The sequence below is a fragment of the Myxocyprinus asiaticus genome, chromosome 30 (genome assembly GCF_019703515.2).
Source record: "Myxocyprinus asiaticus isolate MX2 ecotype Aquarium Trade chromosome 30, UBuf_Myxa_2, whole genome shotgun sequence".
NCBI classification, from domain to species: Eukaryota; Metazoa; Chordata; class Actinopteri; order Cypriniformes; family Catostomidae; genus Myxocyprinus; species Myxocyprinus asiaticus.
In genome coordinates, this window is record NC_059373.1 from 24,744,023 (window position 1) to 24,764,559 (window position 20,537).

The window sequence follows — 20,537 nt, forward strand, 5'->3', positions numbered from 1 at the left end:
AATATACCCAGACTTTCCTATTTTCAGAGATGATCAGTTATAATTACATAGAGAGGATATTTTGGTAGCTTAAACCAAAGCTGTATCAGGAAAGTAACCTATCTTGCCCTTTTTTTTGTATCGGGAAAAGGGCAAGCTCTCCCCGGTTCAGAGCATTTCTTTTCTCAGTTTGGAATTGGACTCAGTACGATGACGGCGTGCCTCATGAACGAGTACGCACAGTCAGTGCTGAACTGTCTGAAGGCGTTCAGATGGAAAACAGCGGTCCCACTGAAACTTTTTCAGAGGCTCCTGGATCATATGGCATCCTCAGCAGTGGCCAACAGTTGATGCATATGAGACCGCTTCAGCACTGGCTTCAGACTCGAGTCCCGAGATGGGCATGGTGCAGTGGGACACATCGCGTGGTCGTCACGCCAGTCTGTCGCCGCTTCTTCAGCCCTTGGACCGACCTAGCGTTTCTACGGGAAGGGGTTCCCCTAGAGCAGGTCTCCAGGTGCGTTGTGGTTACGATGGACGTTTCCATGATGGGCTGGGGCACCGTATGCAATGGGCCTATGCTCCTGTTGCATGTCACAACTCGCCCACCGACTCCTCCTCTGGAGTCAGCAGTGCCTCAAGTTGCTGCGAGCCACTCACATCCCGGGCGACCTCAACACCGCAGCGGACGCACTGCCACGACAGGTTACGCTCAGGGGAGAGTGGAGATTCCAACCTCAGGTGGTCCAGCTGATTTGGAGTCTATTCGGTCAAGCGCAGGTAGACCTGTTTGCTTCCTGGGAATCCTCCCACTGCCCGCTATGGTACGCCCTGACCGAGGCACCCCTCAGTATAGACGCGCTGGCACACAGCTGGCCCCCAGGACTACACAAATATGTGTTTCCCCCAGTGAGCCTACTTGCACAGACCCTGTGCAAGGTCAGGGAGGATGAGGAGCATGTCGTCCTAGTAGCACCCTACTGGCCCACCCAGACATGGTTCTCGGACCTCACGATCCTCACCCCCCCACCCCCATAGCGCCTTTCCCCTCCCCTGAAGTTAAGACGTGCGCTTTAACTTCCAGTCCTGTTCACAAAGTTGTGATCCCTGTATGACTTTCCTCCTTAGCCCTTTGGCAGATGAGTTTGAGGAGAAACTCGCTGCCGGCCCAGTACATGTGCTAACTAAGCCCTGTACTGGGGTAGGTGCTCCACATGCATTGGTTCCCCATAGGTGACCCCATGTGATATATCTTCCGCTAAATCGTTTCCCTGTCTGTAAACTGCGTCTTCCTTGGGCAGAGGTTCCTCTGCCCCCGGTCACGTGTTTGTAGAGCTCCTCCCCCCTCGGGTAGGACCTACCATGGGACAAGATTCAGTAAGACCATGTGATGTATGTCCACTCAAAATACCCCCCCCCTCCTTCCCCTCTGGGTGGGGTGTGGTATCTGTCTTCCCCTTGGGAGTGACACCCCCCCCGACATAGACACTTATGGCCCCCAGTCGGTAAAAAAATTCCACTCTTTTTGGGGAGAAAAGAGAGGAAAAGAGGCCCAACTGGGCTAGCCTGTCCCTATTTTTTGGGCAGTTGACTTGTCCCCGAAGGGACCGTTCGACGCTCATAAGAGCGTTGGGGGAGGTTACGTTACGGCCTGGTGCACTGGCTACCAGGCACATAGCGGTCTGCCCATCTTGCACCACCAGTTCATGTAACACAGTTCAGCTTATTGTGGCATTTTGTGTAGGGACCCCTAGTGTCACTACATCGACACAATGTCGAGTGAGTGACAGATAGGGAATGTCCGGGTTACTTTCGTAACCTCCGTTTCCTGATGGAGGGAACGAGACGTTGTGACCCTCTTGCCACAATACTGAACTACCCACTGAAATGGCCAGGACCTTGTCTTGGCTCCTCAGCACAAAACCTGAATGAGTGGTTGCGAGCCAGCTCCTTTTATACCCGTATGTCCGGGGGAGTGGCATTTAAATTCCACTCGCCAGTTCCCATTGGCCTTTTTTCAAAATCAGAGGTGTTTGAGGCTCCCAAGAGTGACCCCTAGTGTCACTACATCGACACAACTTCTCGTTCCCTCCATCAGGGAATGGAGGTTACAAAAGTAACCAGGACATTTTTCCCATCCAGCCACTTCAAATTGTCTATATCGCTTTTAAAACAAGTTATTGAAATGCATATAACCAGTAAAATGTGAAAATGTTCAAATTAGCACAGTGATTCCATTTCCAATTGTAGGATTATCCACGAACGAAGCCATCAAATGAACACAACACCACATTCCACAGATCAGAGAGATCCCCCACCAAGCCATTAGAGAGTCATAAAAATGAATCCATGGTGCCTAAATTGCTGAAGGAGACCGTCTCCACCATTCCTGCTTAATCTCAAACTAGGGTTTGTTATGACAGAGCTAACCCATATGGACAACCCTTCTTTGTTCCACAAACTTAAACCCTCTGTAAGACCAAATGTCCAAGTAAGACCTTGTGACCTTAAATGCATAAATCCACGGCCATATCAGGAAACAGAGACTCGTGAAGGAATCCATGAATGTTGTACCTTCACTGAGTTAACCCTCTTAAATGTACAGAATGCATTTAAACCTGCAATGTACACCATACCTAGCCTTGATAGATAATTCTGAAAATTACTTTGACCTGTGATTACTTTCATAACTGACAAATGAATGATTATAGCCTGATGTACATTTTAAAATATGTGTAGTGATTTGTAATCACTTCGAACTAACAAATCAATAAGTATAATCATTAATCTTGTATTATTCATCTCATTCTACTAAGAATGATAACTAATCTGATAATATACCCTGAAAATCAGGTTTCTCATAATGTGTAATGTTTTATCCATGTTGTAAAACCAATGAATTAACCAGTATGAATGGTAATCAGGGATTTTCATATTTTGCTACTTACACATGTAATACCCATGAAAGTATGTCACAGTTAGTATGTAAATGCTTGCTTGTTTATGTAGAGAATGTTGATGACAACAAATGTCATGTCTCTTGCAACGTTTTCAAGATATAAAAGTTCATGATTAAACATTCACTATTTTGAGCGGGAATCTACCACACAAAGGATCGTAAATCAACTGTGAAGAGGACAGACCAGTCGACCATGTGACTCTGAAAGGCCACTTCTGATTGGCTCAGGACGCCTTTGGGGTGTGGCCAATTTCAGTTCAAAAGTTCCTAAACAGGAAGAACACAGATTCTTACTTCTTCACTGCTTCTTCTCTACTCGTCTCTTGCTCTTCACTGCAGCTCTTCAGTTCCAGATCCTCCGTGCCATGTAGAGTTCAGGAAAACTTGGGACCCGGAGTCCCGAGGAAGCCTCTCACTCTCTGCTTTACGGTTCAGACACCCAACGGGAGTAGCGAGTCCTCCTTGCAGAAGGCCTCGCTTCATCCAGACAACAAACTATCAGCGATCATAACAGAGTCCAAGACATCGAAGAAACGAACTTTCTTCAAACACCAAAGAACCAAGCAACACAAGGAAACGCAACGACACGCAAGTACATCTCCAGACTTTTGCTCAAAGTGCTGGTGTATTAGTTAAATACCTTGGGTAATCCGATTGCAAATCGATGTAGACTCAAAGAAGGATAGATGGTTCTTAAGGCATTGTCAACAGACTCTATGTATTGATAATTTATTTCACATTCTGTCACTACTCACCGACCTGTTTCATGTTGTATGTGTTAGATTAGTTTTATGTTTAGATAGCAATAATGTTTGTCTGTATTTATAGATAATTTGACTGTGGTATATTTTGATAAATAATCTCATCCCTGTTTTTAAACGATTTTGCTCAAAGCTGTACCTAAATATGTGTAATATTATTTTCAATAAGCCATGAGAATAATATTACTCCAATAAGTGAATTAACCATAATTCCCTTATTAAAGCTAATTCCTTACAGTAGAAATTGTGAGCGGATACAACAAGATGTTGTATTACAATTTTAATGGTGGAGAATTTTATTCAGACAAATAATCTAGTTATTTGTCATTTATCTAATTTATTGTGGTTGTTGAACGTGACTAATTCCATTATAAATTTCCTTACATAATAATGCAGAATAAGAATAGTTTAAATTAATTCCTAGCTCACACATACTGTTTCCCTATGTCGGGCTTTACTGGTTGTTCAGATCAGTGTTACTATCAGAAATAATTAATAATTATTTCTGTAGTTATTAATCAATATTTAAATTAATTAATTGGATCTAATTCATTAAAACCTCATATGGGACTCCAGTAAATGTAGTGTGCTACGTTTAGGAGCAAGTTTGGTTATTAGCAATAATTAATAATTATCAAAGATAATTATTCATTATTAAAATCAATAGAACATTGATGAGAATCAATGTTAGCTTTTTTTTAATCCTTTAAATCAACAGTTATCAAAGATAATCGTTAACTGTTAACGTCGATGGAACATTAATTAAAATTAACACTAGCTTGTTGATCATTCAAATTCAAAGATAATTATCAATTATCAAAAATCAATAGAATATTAATAAGGATTAACATTGATGGGGCACCACCCTAGAATTAGGGACTAATAACCAAATAGTAAAACAGTCTCAATATTAGATTGTTTTCTTAGGAAAATCGGCATCCGAAGAATATCGATTTTCGGGAAAAAAAACAATGAATGAAGGTTTGAATCCGAGCACTGACATCCCGTCAGCATGACACAGGCGTATGCAAAACAAACCAAAACACTTCTCTTTGTAATATAAACAAAAGTTTATTTATGCAGTAATATCAATTAATAATTAATACAATGCAGTCAATAAACTTCCGACTTACAACTACAGACTAAACAGTGATATGATTAGATATGGAAATAAAAATAATCCTATAACACATAATGTGTGTGTGTGACTGTGTGTGTGTGTGTGTGTGTGTGTGTGTGTGTCAGTGTGGTTAGTGAGAGAGAGAGAGAGAGAGAGAGAGAGAGATTATCAAGTGACAGCCCGAAAGCTGATTTTGCGATAGCTGGAGAGAAAACAGCTGTGTTCATCACTCAGAGACGCGGTTTTACGAGCGGGGCTCGTAAAAGTCCTGCGTTATTTGACTCACCCGAGATGGCAAAAATGCACAACAATCCAATCTTGTTGGACCACAATACAGCAAAACAAATTCGTGATAATTAATACCCTGAGTATTAATAATGAGTGGACATGGCGGTCCGTAAACTGTATAAGCATAAACCTTGAAACATAAGAATAACACGCTATAATATTCTATCTCTGCCCAGATGTAAACCTCTTACTTGTATCGCATGAGGACACAGGTAGAATGTGTTTTCATCCATCCTTTAACTTTGACCCGGTTCCTTGAGGCTCGTGTGATGACGGGAGGCCGTTTCCTCGCGCTGTTGGCGGGCGGTACGGCTGTTGATTCTCGGCAGGCTGGCGGAGAACTCAGAAATGTCGACTTGATTGAAGATGGAAGAGAAATCTTTAATCTCTTCACTTCTGTAGGCCAACGGATGAAGATGCAAATTGCTCGGCGGTCTCCTTCGGATCCGTTAGAGTGTTCGGTTGAACACAGAGTAATCTCAACTCGTCCAGCGAGATGTAGATTGTATGGCTACAGTTTCAAGTCAGACATTACTTCCTTAAGCCACGAGGTTGCAAAAAGCTACATCCGTATTCGGTGAACTAAGTCGCTGGAAGCAACTCTGGAAGCATTTCAGAATTATTTGAAGTCCTGATGATGTCATGTTTGAGGGACGTTCTGTGGTGTGCCTCATCCAATAGGAGTTGAGAGCTCGATCCTTTAGAGGGCAAGGCTTCATGGATCTGTAGTCTGTTTTGGACTCCCTTTGTTTGATTTTGGCGCGATTTTTATCAGTAAAATTTACGACTTAGAAGGTGGGGGCTTGAGTTATGGTTTTATGACTGTTAGGTCTGCCTTTGTCTTCTATCTGAACACATGAGGCCCAACACCTACATATATTGGTGGTCGAATGCGTGCAAAGATCTAAATTAGTTATTATATGTAATTCGCTACACAATGTTTCTCCTTCCCTTGGTGCCATATGCCATAAATATGACTTCTTGGTCTCTCTCTCCTTTCTATGCCCTTTTGTCTAAACAGTATAGCCATTTAATGTTATGTTTATTTTCTGTTATTCCACAGGTTGCATTTCCTGGTCTTCCATACAGAGGAGGTACATGATGTTTTGCAGATTTGGGATGGGCCTCAGGATGGAGGTGTGCTTCTGAGAGAGCTGAGTGGCTCTACACTTCCCCCAGACCTCCACAGCACCTTTAACTCTGTCAGCCTGCAGTTCACAACTGACTTCTTCACCAGCAAGCAGGGTTTTGCTCTGCAGTTCTCAGGTTTGTGTATGAGTATATGTTTGCATGTGTTTGGTATGTGTTCTTACAGTACTTTTTGTACTTGGTATATTTAATTGTCTTTTTATGCTCAAAGCTGATAATAATGCTAGACTGTCACTGGAGAATTTCCCATTCCATGCAATGTGTGATGATATTTACAAGAAATGAGCTTAGACTTTAACAAAGTAGGTCTATAATAACTTAAGGAGGCTCTCCGCCCTATTCTTCTCAATTGCAGTCACTGGGCTGGCGTAAGATCCCTTGAAAATAGGCCATTTGAAATCTTGTCACAGGAAAATTATTGCTGTTTGGCTGATGGCACCACATTAAATCCCATCCAAAATGGGTACTGGTAAAACATCTTCAATAATATAATAAAATAATGAAAAGAGAATTAGCTGTTACCATGTAAACGGGAATTGTGGTAATAAAGTTAAAAAGTACAGGATGACAACTGAGAAACCCTCTCCTATAGCTTCTCTAAAGGCCTCCAAAAGCTCCCACCCTACAGCTCCTTCTACTAAAAATGACTGACACCCGTTAAACCAAGTTTTATGTGCTTCTGTCTGCTGTCAACCTGTAACCAGGGTAACCATCCCCGCCAACCTCTGTCAGCCATCACTCCAACCACAGTGCCCTGGTTTCATGCATGATACCTTGGAGCCACAAAAAAAGACATGAAAAGGTTATTTTTGTTGTACAAAAAAAAAAAAAAATTTAAATGCCATTATGCATCAGCGCTTTGGTATTTCTGTTCCAAAGTGTCACATTTTACTTTTAAAACAGCCCATCCTGGCTGAAGCATCTTTGAGAGAGTACCATGGAGCAGCAGATCCCTGGATAAATTTACATTTACATTTAGCAGATGCTTTTATCCAAAGCAACTTACAGTGCCCTGATTACAGGGACAATCCCCCTGGAGCAACCTGGAGTTAAGTGCCTTGCTCAAGGACACAATGGTGGTGGCTGTGGGGATTGAACCAACAACCGTTTGCTTACTAGTTCAGTGCTTTAGTCCGCTACACCACCCCCACTCCATAAATAAATTAGTGTGTGTGGAGTCATGCAGACTGGAGCTTTTATTTAGCTGCTCTGCAGTTCTAGAGGGCTAAACACAAGCATATCTGCAGAGATGTGAGGTCATCATGTTTTATGTAATCATTTTAGTAATGACAGATATAGTCTGTTGTAGATGCATAGTAGATGGTTCTCTCAGCAGTCCACACAACCGAATAGATGACTTAGGCCCTATCTGAAATGCTGCACTAAGCATTTGCGGTTGTCCATACTTTGATGACACAAGGCCACATTAACTGTCGGGTAGTTTACTGTGAAGTCTGCATCAGTGTGGGCTCAGCAAAAGTGTGCATCAAGGGTGCATTTCATGCATAGCATAATTCTAAATCATAAGATGAAAAATTTGAAGCCTCTTGGACTTCAACGACTCTTGCAAGCAATGGCCTTTACAAGTCCACAAGAACACAAATACTCATCAAGTATGCTTTATGGGTCAGGGCCCTGCTGTTACACATTGGAAACAGAATTTCACTCTCTGTCAATCTAGGATTTTAAGAGGAGGATTCCATTGTTTGTGTTACAGTTAGTGACTTTTACCTACTTTATACTGGATGTTTTTTTGTTTTTTTTTCCAGTTTCAACTGCCACTTCCTGTAATGATCCTGGCATTCCAACTAATGGCACTCGCATTGGAGACAGCCGAGAGCCAGGGGATCGTGTGCTGTTTCAGTGTGATGCCGGATACATTCTAAAAGGGGCGACCAAGATCACATGTACCGAGATCAACAACCGTTTCTTCTGGCAGCCTGATCCACCCACCTGTTCTGGTATGAGCATGCCAAAATAAAAGTAACCATGCCTGTCCTACTGTATCACTTTGCTATACTGTGATACTGTATATTGATCTTTCTGGAACAAAAAGTATTGATGATGCAACTTCCAATGGAGGATTCATCCTTGCTCAGTTGTACTTTTGTCTTTTTTTCTTTTTTTTTTACATAGAAATCATCCCACATGTGCATATTATTAACAGACAGATAGTAACACACTTAGACTTAAATAAATCCAAGGTTGCAGTTCAAGTCATGTTGAAATTATTTTCTATTTTCTTTGTCCAAGACCTAGTTTACACCAATTTGATGGTTCCATTATCTGCATTACAAACTGATTTTGTTTGCTCCCACTCGAAATTTCAGAACACGTGGACAATACATAACAATAATTAAATACATAATAAAAAAAATAAAATAAATAAAAAAAATAAAAATAATAATGGTAAGGAAACATAAGAGTATTCACTACATTTTTGACCATGTGAGATAATAACAGGCCTAATTAAATTTTTAGAAGATATGTGTAGTATATGTAGTGCAATAAGCACCACAGTATGCTTAAACATTATTTCATAAAACTGCTTGGTTGAATCAGAGGATTTCTTGGTCAACATTGGGAGTGGGTGTTTTCAGGGGCTTTTGTTTTGTAAATTGAAGCTTTTTTTTTTTTTTTTTTTTTAACTTTGATTTTAGCAACCACAATTAAAATGGTGTAATCAGGTTGCCTTGTTCGATTAAAACCTGAGTTTGTGTTAATATTTAGTGGGACAACAGGCATAACCCTGCAAATGTGTCCCAGTTCCAGGTGAAAGCCTGGCATCAAAACAAAACATAGACCATGTTCACAAACTGGGCATTTAACTTCATTGCCCTGTGTATGGTGTCATTCTTTATGTGACACAACATCATTTTTAATTTCCTAATAGTTTCACAACTTTAAATGGTTAATGTATGGTGTGAGATTTAAATGAAGTTAGAGGGTCACATTTTGAAAGTGCAAATACTAAGCCTAGCATTTACTTTACCTCCTAAGTCCCTTTACCTCCTTTGAATTGCAGCTCCATGTGGAGGAAATCTGACTGGCCCTAGTGGACTGATCCTGTCCCCTGAATACCCAGAACCCTACCCCCATGGCAGAGAATGCGACTGGACAGTTATAGTAACTCTTGACCACATCATATCGCTCAACTTCAATCAGTAAGCCAAGTTTGTAGGACTAATGTCCAGCAATAACCAACATCATTCCTGCTATAGTAGCTACTAATAGTATATGTCATATTGTTGAGTACATTAAAAGCCTGGCTAACTATAAATGGTCCTTCCTCCGTTTAGTTTTAGCCTGGAGCCAAGCTATGACTTTCTGCATGTCTATGATGGGCCTGATTCTCTCAGCCCACTGCTGGGCAGCTTTTATGGCACAGACGTCCCTGAGCACATTGAAAGCAGCTCCAACACGCTCTTCCTCGCCTTTCGCAGTGATGCCTCACTTAGCAGCAATGGATTTGTCCTGCAGTACACAGGTATATCGCTCCTTGTCTTGGGAGGAATAAGTTACATGTATTCCTAGCTTGCAGGATCTAACAACCCATCTGAAGGAAAAAAAAAAAATAAAAATACAGCAAAAAAACAGTTGGTCTTAGCTGGTCTTCCAGCCTGGTCAGGTTGGTGTGTTGGCTGGTTTCAGAGGGATTTGGACACTTTTCAGCTGGTCAGGCTGAGAGATCAGCTCGCCTCCCATCTTAACCAGCTGAGCAACAGCTTGGCCAGCCAAATAAGACCAGCTGAAACCAAATAAGACCAGTGAACCAATTTAAGCTGTTTTTTTGTTGTTGTTGTTGTTTTAGCAGGCAAGCCATTTTAAATGTCTTCATTGCATGAGCGTTTAGTCATTCTGTGTATACTGTAAGAAATATTTGATTGTTCTAGACTGTATGCATCACATTCTTCTTAAATAGTTTACCCAAAAATGATAATTTTCTCATCGTTTACTCACCATTATGCCATTTCAAACTATGACTTTCTTCAGAGATCTTATAGTACTGAGATAACAACCTTTGCGTTTCTATCATTGGAGAGAGCGTGACGGCTGCTAGAATTTTGCGACAGTTTGCTGATGCTATACAAATTAATGGAGAGAGCCGTAAACTGACACCTTCCGGTTGTAAAATTGTCCGTGACTTTTCTTATAAACAGCAATTTTATCATAGTAAACCCCACACATAGTTCACTCAAAAAGGATTGTTTAGTGTAAAACATGTTGAAGATTAGTGTACAGGCGGTTAATTCATTAAACGATGAGCGATGAGTTTCCTCACAAAAGCGGTTTATTCAGCGTTGTGAAGCATCTTCTCCATAGACATCCATTCAAAAAGACTGGCTTCTTGTCTTCTCACCAGTGTACTGCCGTGGAATGTCTATGGAATGGCCGCGTTATGCTAATCCAGTGTTTCCCAACCACTGTGCCGCGGCACACTAGTGTGCCGTGAAAGATTGTCAGGTGTGCCGTGGAAAATTATAAAATTCCACAAAATAAATAAATGCATGAGAAAAAAATAATAATTTTAGGGATCCAAACTCCTAACCTTTCGGAGAAATTCGCCATTTTGAAACCATAATCAGTCACTTTTGTGACTGTGAAGAGCAATGATTAATGTGCAAAAGTGACTGATATTTATACGCGTTAAGGGTCTTTCACATGACTCAGAATACATTGAAGTCTATGAAGTGACGCCACTTTACACCAAAGTGTTTTTCACACACACGTTTTTGCTTCACCAATAATGTCTTTGAGAGTACTAAGCAACAAGAAGTATTTAAAAACTGTCCAAATTTGTGAAGAGACATTGAATGTCTCATAATTTATTTAATTAAATATTACTTTATTGTTTACGAATATCAGAGACCCCAGTTATTGAACTAATTTAAATTCACCAAGAAAACGCTTAGACCTAAACATAAACGAGTCCTTTTATTACTTTCTGCTATCAAAGCAACTGCAAGCTTTTTTTCTCTCTTCCAAATACATGTTTTCAATGTTTATTGTGCACACCTCCCACTTTTTTACGTGGCACATTCGTAAAATCGCCCCTCTGCAACGCTTGTCATGTGGAGGGCAATGCGGCGCTTGACGCTGGCGTTGAACGGAGCGTTAACACCTCGTCTCAACTCATGTGAAATGTGCTTTACAATGACAAAAGAACATTACTGAAACACAAAATTATTATTATTTGTCTATTATTGTGGTCTTTTCTGATAAAAGTCATGCTCACCAGTTTAAATAGGCTACTATAGGAAAATAATACCGTAGATCTGCTTTGTGTTTATAATTCTTATATTGAAGTCAGTAGATTTGTAGCCATGCAAGTTTAAATAAAGGAGAAGGTAGGGACATTATTGAAACACTATTATTAGACTTTATTGTTGTCTTTTTGGATGAAAAATAATGCTCAGACTGAAGGAAGACTATAGATCTGCTTTGTTCTTTTAATGCTTAAACACTATAAAGTCTCTTGGTAGATTTCGTCCATGAACGACTCAAAATGATTCACTGACTCACTCATAGCACATAAGACGCTCATTTGTCTCCACCTAGTGACATTTCCAGAAGGGGTCACTGAACTAATCAGTTCATAAAATTGAACAAATTTGTGAAACAGAAGCAAGCCTCACCAAAGTACTCTTTATTTTGAAGCTAATTCTGCACAGTTGTAAACTTGAATAAACTTGAATCACTAAAATAGCTGAAATTGGTGCTTTTAGCTTATTCTTTAAAAAAATTATCCCCAGAAAAAATGTTTGTGGACCAGTGATTGTCTTACCTTTTTCGCCCCTTGTTTTTTTTTTTTTTTTTTTTTTTTTTTTTGCATAGCCAAATTTCAAGTATTACAAGTAAACACGATACTAAGACAGACAGAAAACATGGACAAGTTCTTGAAAAGGAAAAATATTGACGATGGTTAGCCTATGTGGGATAGTGGTGTGCCGTAGAATTTTTTAGTTATAAAAAGTGTGCCGTGGCAGAAAAATGTTGGGAAACACTGCACTAATCTACTGTATGCTAACCTTGTAGGCTTCCTCTCAGAAGGGCTTTGTTTTCTTTCTTCTGTAGAACACAAACAAAGACATTTTGATGGAGATATGATGTGAATATATCCATACAATGCAAGTAAATGGGGTCCAAACTTTCAAGCTCTAAAAAGGACATAAAGGCAGCAGAAAGGTAATCCATATGATCAGATTTAGGTGAGAACGGACCAAAATGTAACTCCTTTTTCGCCATAAATGTTGCTATTTGCAGTCTCCTAAGTACAATCATGATTTTAAACATAATTACTCTTCCTCACACTTGTGTTTTTTTTTTTTTTTTTTTTTTTTTTTTTTTGAGCTTGAGAGTTTGGACCCTATTGTCTTACATGGACGTATTCATATCAGAATTTTCATTTGTGTGCTGCAGAGGAAATAAAGTCATTCAAGTCTGAGACGACTTAAAGGTGCACTCAGTAACTTTTTGGTTGTGTCATCTTGGACTTACAGTGACACCTAGTGGTGTAGATGGATGCAGCATCATTCAAATTCAATGGCCACGTTCACACAGCAGCAGAATACGGTTGTCAGTCCTGTGTTGAGTGCTTAATACGGTTACGTTCACACAGTTTGGTTATTTCCGAGAGTGACAACCGCATTCTATTACCGAATGTGATGAGGAGGAGGGCGGGGCCGGGCCGTGAGGACACACGGCCGGCCCTGAATCGGGCTAATCAGCCGGGAGGGGGATAAAGATGATCCGGAGATGCCAGTTCGAGAGAGAGAGACACACACGGCCATGTTGTGTGTGTCTGTTTGTCTTATGTTTTATGTTGTTTTAAGTTGAGTATTACATTAAACCTTACGTTTACTGTTCAGCCGGTTCCTGCCTCCTCCTTGCACACCTTTGACTGTTACACCGAACTAACACCAATGTAGGAATTTTAGCTCATTATTGGTTAAAAGGGGGGGGGGGGAAATTATCTAATCTCTAGGCAATCAGAACTAATATTTAACACCCAATCAACGTATTCATCCACCAATATGTTGAAGCTGCTCAAAAGAAAATGTAGACTCAGCGTAGACTTTGACCTCCTTGAACAATGGCCCTTTTGTTTTAAATCATGCTATTTTGCTGTTTTGGCACTCGTTAATTATCTCAAATCAACAACCTAAAAGGAGCTTCAGTCCCCCAAAAGGGGACTCCCTGAGGGGAGTGCGATCTTTGTGGCAGTTCTTTTGATTAGTGATGGGATGCAGGATGATACTGGGAGAGGGCTACCCAGACTTTCGGCACCAAATGTATAGATTCATAGATTTATGACCTGGAAAGGCCCTAAGGTTATTCCACCAGAAGGTTATATTTATTGCTTTGTGTGTCCTTTGGAATGTTTCGCTGCCTGTTGCACTTAAAGTCCTACACACAAATTTTCAGGTCTCACAACTGCATTCTCTGCAAACCTGTGCTATGTGAACAGAACCATACTGGACAACAAGTTGTTAGTTATGTCATTTAAAGTGAGAGACACACTGCACTTTACACACGTCTCGTGTGTTTCATGTGGGGTTTCATTAATTCACGGGGATGGAGAAATGAGCTGCATGTCATCCGAAGATTCTGCCGCTGTCTTCCACCGGAGCTGTTTACGGGTGCGAGCCGCGCAACTCAAGCTGCACTCTGCATGCGGTTAAAAAGCATTCAAAGCCGCTGTCGGTTAATTATGATCTGATGGATGAACTCACACCTCGATTGGGCTCATTTATTTATTGGACTCATTTATTTAATAACGTGGTGGCAATTATGATAAGACATGCCGGTGTTATGGACGTCGCCATTTTTTTGTCACTGCCACTATGGTTACAGCTGTTAGAATACAGTTGTGACTTCGATTGTTCATACAGACAGCATTTTAACTGATTTTGTACGCTGCTGTATGAATGGGACATTTTAAGACTGACACCTGAAAGTAAATACAGTTGTTAATACCAAACACTGACTGTGTGAACAAAGCCAATATTTTTCAGTTACAGATGCCATTGTAGAAATTCACTATTCACAATCAGCCATGATTAATTTAATCCAAGAGTGAAAGTGTCCAATAACAAGATAGTTACTTGTTAAAGGGATAGTTCAACCAAAATTGAAAATTATCTCATCATTTATTCACCCTTATGCCATCCCCTTATGCTGAACACAAATTAAGTCCATACAATGCAAGAAAATGGGTGCCACAATTTTGAAGCTCCAAAAATCACAAAAGTCAGCATAATAGTAATCCATAAAACTCCAGTGGTTAAATCAATATCTTCAGAAGTGTGTGGATGAGAAACAGATCACTTTCACATTCTTCTTCTTGTGTTTTTGGTGATTCACATTCTTCATGCATATCACCCCCTACTGGGCAGGGAGAAGAATTTCAACAAATAAGTACTTAACTATTTATCTCTCCCTCAACCACACCTACCATATCACTTCTGAAAATATGGATTAAAACACTGGAGTCGTATAGATTACTTTTATGATGCCTGTATGTGCTTTTTAAAGCGTCAACATTTCAATTGCATTGTATGGACCTACAGAGATGAAATATTCTTATAAAAATCACAATTTGTGTTCTGAAGAAGAAAGAAAGTTATACACATCTGGGATGGTATGAGGGTGAGTAAATGATGAGAGAATTTTCATTTTGGGGTGAACTATCCCTTTAAGCGAGTAGTTTTCAGCTGGTCATGTGATCCGAACAATGCAGCCCCCATGAGGGAGCCTTTCATGCTTATACAAAATAGCTTATACAAGGTTAGAGTCTAGAGTCCTCATCTCATGTGAGTGGTCATGATTATTCAGGGGTCGGCAACATATGGCACGCGTGCCAGCATTGGAACGTGGAGGGGTAATCATTGGCACGCTAGCAACGGAGAGAGAGGAGTAGACTATTTTATTTATATAAATTCCGCGCCTGCATTCCAGTCTACATCTTGATGTAATCCTTCCTCATGATCACGCAGCATGTTTTCATGAGCTGAATGGGAGGCTATTTTTTATTTTTTTTAATGTGACGAGACTGCAGTATACCCAACAGACTTGTGCATCACATGTAAACCATTTGCGCATCACGAGCCGGCAGCGCTTCAGTCAGGCTGCGTGGATGACAGCCTACATTCCATGTTTCATTTGTTTCTTTTTGCTTTCAGAACAACATGTGATGTAATAAGGAAAACACCACAATTAACCCTTGAGATTTCCAACCCAGCATACAGATACACCCACCTTAAACCATGGTCACACTCAAAATTACATTAAACAATTAAAAGAGAAAACATAAACCCACATCGTGGGGTTCAAAAATCTTTTCAAGTCTATTCAAAATATAAATTAAACCTGGAAATAAAGTTTTAGGATTTTGCAGATGCGATTCACCAAAAAGGGCTTAATAGTTGATCAGCTTGTGATGCGCAAATGGCATGCACATGCAGCGCGAGTCTCGTCACACTCTCATTCATCTGATGAAAACACTCTGTGTGATCATGAGGAAGGATTACATCAATATGTAGATTGGAATGCAGGTGCGAAATAGTAATTAAAATAAAATAGCCTGCTCCTCTCACACTGTAAAACTTTTTTAATGGAGAAAAAAATACTGAGTGTACCTTTTAAAGGTGAGTAAACGATAAGAGAACTTTCATTTTTGAGAGCTACTCAACTTTTCCTTTAACCAAGGTCAAAAAGTGATATTAGAATGTGTGGCAGGGTGAGCAAGAGACAGACACAGTGGGTGTGGCATCAAGCCTCGGAGAGGCATTTATTGAAAACAATAATAAACGTAAAAATGTCCAAAAGGGGTAATAAAGTGTCCAAGGGGGAATAGTGTTCATAATAAAGGGGGAATCTGGCATCCTCAGGCTGAACGGGGATCCGTGAAAGGGGCGGGGTAGTGTTCATAGGAAAGCCCAGGCATGGGCTGGGTGAGTCGGCTGCTCACGCTCCCCTCCAAAGTCCACAGCGCGTGGGGCAGCGCCGTCACTGGCGGCCTGTCTTCCCAGGCCCGTGGCAAGCATGAGGGGAAGGTGGCCCGGCATCTAGCCCGTCAACAGCAAAGTGAGCAGTTCAACCCCAGCGACTCACTACAACGTCCGGGGGTCTGAAGAATGGGTCCGGCAGCGCATCCACTTGTCCGATCCCTCCCAGCTCTGGTCCTGGGTGTGCGAGGATGCCAGTGTGTGCACACATGGAGATTTGAAGCCGGCTCCCTAAGAAGAGGTGCACACTGTGTATTAAAGACAGCGGTGATGAAGCATTATCCCCATCAGGTGTGCTTCATTCACCGCTGACCAAAAGAGGCTTATTAATTATGCACCTCTTCTCGCTCTCCCGCACAACTCCCGTCATGAGCCTGGCTGAAGGGTGGCCCTAAGAGGCGGGGCAACGATGATGAGCCAGAGTGGCGGATCATTCCTCCACATCCCCCCCTCCCCAAGCATCACCCTGTTGGCACCTCCTCCCATGCTCACATCCAATCATGGAATCCAGTGCCAGAGGTGCACACTCTTTAGCCGCCCACACGGGAATGCTACTTCCTCAACCAGGCCCTACTATCGGAGTGGACGTAAGGGGGATACCTCTTCGGGCCAACTCCTCCCCTCACTCACACCCAGGTGGGAACAGAGAAAAAACACGAATTAATATGACAGCCTCAGCCAGCTACAGGGTAAATGCTTATTAAGTGCCACTTACCCTTTGCTGCAGCTGGGAGGCCGTCCTCGTGTTTTCTCCGTCCCACTCCAGGCTTTCCATCAAACCGGCAAATGAGAGGAAGAGTGACGTAACTGTTGGTGCCCAACTGTGCCATTTTTGCCTACAAAAGTGCCCGCATTCTCCACCACTGTGGCAGGGTGAGCAAGAGACAGACACAGTGGATGTGGTGTCAAGCCTTGGAGAGGCATTTATTGGAAACAATAATAAATGTAAAAATGTCCAAAAGTGTCCAAGGGGGAATAGTGTTCATAATAAATGGGGAATCTGACATCCTCGCGGTGAACAGGGCTCTGTGAAAGGGGCAGGGTAGTGTTCATATTAAAGCCCAGGCATGAGCTGGGTCAGTCAGCCACTCACGCTCCCCTCCAAATTCCACGGCGCGTGGGGTGGTGGCGTCACTGGCGGCCTGTCTTCCCAGGCAAGCGTGAGGGGAAGGCGGCCTGGCATCTAGCCCATCATCGGCAACGTGAGCAGTTCACCCCCGGCGACTCATTACAATGTCCGGGGGTCCGAAGAACGGGTCCGGCATTGTGTCCACTCGTCCGATCCCTCCCAGCTCTGGTACTGGGTGTGCGAGGATGCCAGTGTGTGCACACATGGAGATTTGAAGCCGGCTCCCCGAGAAGAAGTGCACACTGCGTATTAAAGACAGCGGTGATGAAGCATTATCCCCATCAGGTGTGCTTCATTCACCGCTGACCAAACAAGGCTTATTAATTATGCACCTCTTCTCGCTCTCCCACCCAACTCCCATCGTGAGCCTGGCTGAAGGGCGGCCCTAAGAGGCGGGGCGACAATGACGAGCCAGAGTGGCGGATCATTCTGCCACAAATGATACCTGAATTTTGCATCATCTCTCCATCTATCTTTGTTCTTTGTCTTTTGTTCTTTTGTTTTTGTTGCGTGGTGAATTCAAACAGCACGTTGAATCTTACATTGATCACCTCCTCCTGCTTGTATCACTTTTGTTCCATGTATAATTATCGACCCATGCACTTCTTACAGTCATCTGGAGGAGAATTATGAAAATGAAAAGCCAGAATGCGCACACTAAAGCTGGCGTTTGATCAATGTTTTGCTGTCACACTAAAGGTGCAGCACAAATTAGAACAAATGCGGCTTTTGCGTCCCTGTATGCACACCGCTGACCTTACTTTGTTTGATGACACTTTGGTTTATTTGCTTATTGTGAAATGACAGGCTTGTTCAATCAGACACACATGATGTGATTGAGTATTCAACACCATTAAGGTGTACAGTATTTGATTCAACTTAGTCCTTCATGTGACGAAATCTACACTGGTCTCAATTACAACTACACTTCCGATGAAAAGTTAGGACATACTTGACTAAATTTATGTTTCTCATTATTTTAAAGTTTTTGATCTAAAAGTGTATGTTTCAATTCTTGAAATTAGTGCTGTAGACAATGAATTGTGCATATGTTAGAATTTCTTTACAAACAATATTATTATTTTTTTTTTTGGATTTTTCCCCTTTTTCTCCCAATTTGGAATGCCCAATTCCCAATGCGCTCTAAGTCCTCGTGGTTGCATAGTGATTCACCTCAGTCCGGGTGGCGGAGGACGAATCCCAGTTGCCTCTGCGTCTGAGACAGTCAACCCGCGCATCTTATCACTTGTTGAGCGCGTTGCCACGGAGACATAGCGCGTGTGGAGGCTTCACGCCATCCACCGCGGCAACCACGCTCAATTCATGATGCGCCCCACCAAGAACAAACCACATTATAGTGACCACGAGGAGGTTACCCCATGTGACTCTACCCTTCCTAGCAACCGGGCCAATTTGGTTGCTTAGGAGACCTGGCTGGAGTCACTCAGCACGCCCTGGGATTCGAACTAGCGAACTCCAGGAGTGGTAGCCAGCATATTTTACCACTGAGCTACCCAGGCCCCCTTATTTTATTTTTTTAAATAAATTAAGTGGACCAGCTATTGAAGGAAATCAGCTAATAAATGCCAAGCAAACATAAGTACTGTTTTAAAACCATCCCAGGTGGACAGCTCATGAGGTTGGTTTAGAGAAAGCCAAGAGTGTGCAGAGCTGTAATCTAGGCAAATGTGGCTTTTTTGAAGAAGCTACTGTCAAATCAGACAAAGACAACAGAATATATAGGAACCCAATGAGAGCGTGACAGCTACTATATACATTTTGATTGATTGATTGATTTTTTTTATTTTATTTTTTATTTATTTTTTTGGTCACTACATAATTCCCATACTTCCATTTGTGTTATTTCATAGTTTTGATGACTTTACTGCTGTTCTAGAATGTGGAAAATAGTATTTTTCTTCCATATATATTGCTTTAAATGCTTTTAGAAGCTCTGTCAATGAACTCAAAGTGAACCATACTAGAGCATTACCTTCTGTCTGGAAGGCTGACCACTTCAGGCCTTCAGTGGTCAGAGAGAGAGAGAGAGTGAGAGAGTGAGAGAGTGAGTGTGTGTGTGTGTTTTTTACATCATCTTCAGATTGGTTCGGTGAAATGAGGAACAGTATTCTCTCAATCTGGGGTAGCAGATGGACTCAGTGTGTGGCACTTCAAAAGCTCCACTTCCAGACCCCAGTCTCCTTACAACAAATTAGTATAAACTAATAATGTGGAAGGAAATAAATATACAATTTTGTTAAATCTTTGCTTAAGCCTGAGAGCAGTGCTATTATAGCTTGTCTGACACTAGCTCAAGTTGGTGTGCCACTGATGTTGGAACGAGATTCAGGTGCTCTCAACCTCTTTACAGACCAATCAGCTTTCCACAGACTCCCGACCGCGTCTGATTGGCCTCCAAGGTGCAATATGTGGGCCAAGGCACTGCACGCTTGACCGACGGTTAAATAAACACCACACACACACACACACACACACACACACACACACACACACACACACACACAGTCCATTGCTTGTCCTAAGTATTCCCTGCCAACTCAAACATTTGTCATGTCCAAATGCACAAACATACCCTCACCAACACACACACACATAGACAGAGTCTCTTAAATGGACACCTGAAATAGGCCTTCAAGGGGATAGTTTGAACTTAGGTATGGACCGTCTGGACAATCAGCCCCAACAAACAGATTGGCAGGTCTTTTTTAATGCACTGTTAGGCCATAAAGGGCACTGGCATGGCTTATCAACACAAATACATTGGTATGCAACAGCATAGCTATGTATAGAAGCAATGTCTCAACAACAACAGTAAATGTGTGAATTTTCTTAAACCATTTTTTTTTTTTTTTTTTTTTTTGCTGCATGGTGCAGATGTGTAGGAAGACTGATTGATTTCTAATTTTGGACTGCCGAAGGATGCAGTATGCTGTACACATATCCTGCTGGGTGATGGACTGTTTTGTGTACTCAGCAGAGCTGATCCAGCCCAGTGCCACTTTTAATCTGTCCTGTTTCGGGTTGTTCATGCTCCACAGGGCATGTAGGTTGCTGTAACATATTTTTATGCTGTTAATGTGTGGAAGCATCTGTGTGTACTCATTTTAAGCACCTTTGAAGTGCA

General features: G+C 41.8%; 1 protein-coding gene across 1 annotated transcript in view; it reads left to right on the plus strand.

Annotated features, from left to right (window-relative positions):
* Window positions 1–20,537, plus strand: part of LOC127420803 (CUB and sushi domain-containing protein 2-like) — a 491,575-nt gene that overhangs the window by 366,033 nt on the left and 105,005 nt on the right. Inside the window, exons 26-29 of the mRNA XM_051663350.1 lie at window positions 6,171–6,373; window positions 8,026–8,217; window positions 9,282–9,420; window positions 9,556–9,743. Of these exons, the coding sequence (XP_051519310.1) occupies window positions 6,171–6,373; window positions 8,026–8,217; window positions 9,282–9,420; window positions 9,556–9,743 (722 nt within the window). The remainder of the gene's footprint in view (window positions 1–6,170; window positions 6,374–8,025; window positions 8,218–9,281; window positions 9,421–9,555; window positions 9,744–20,537) is intronic.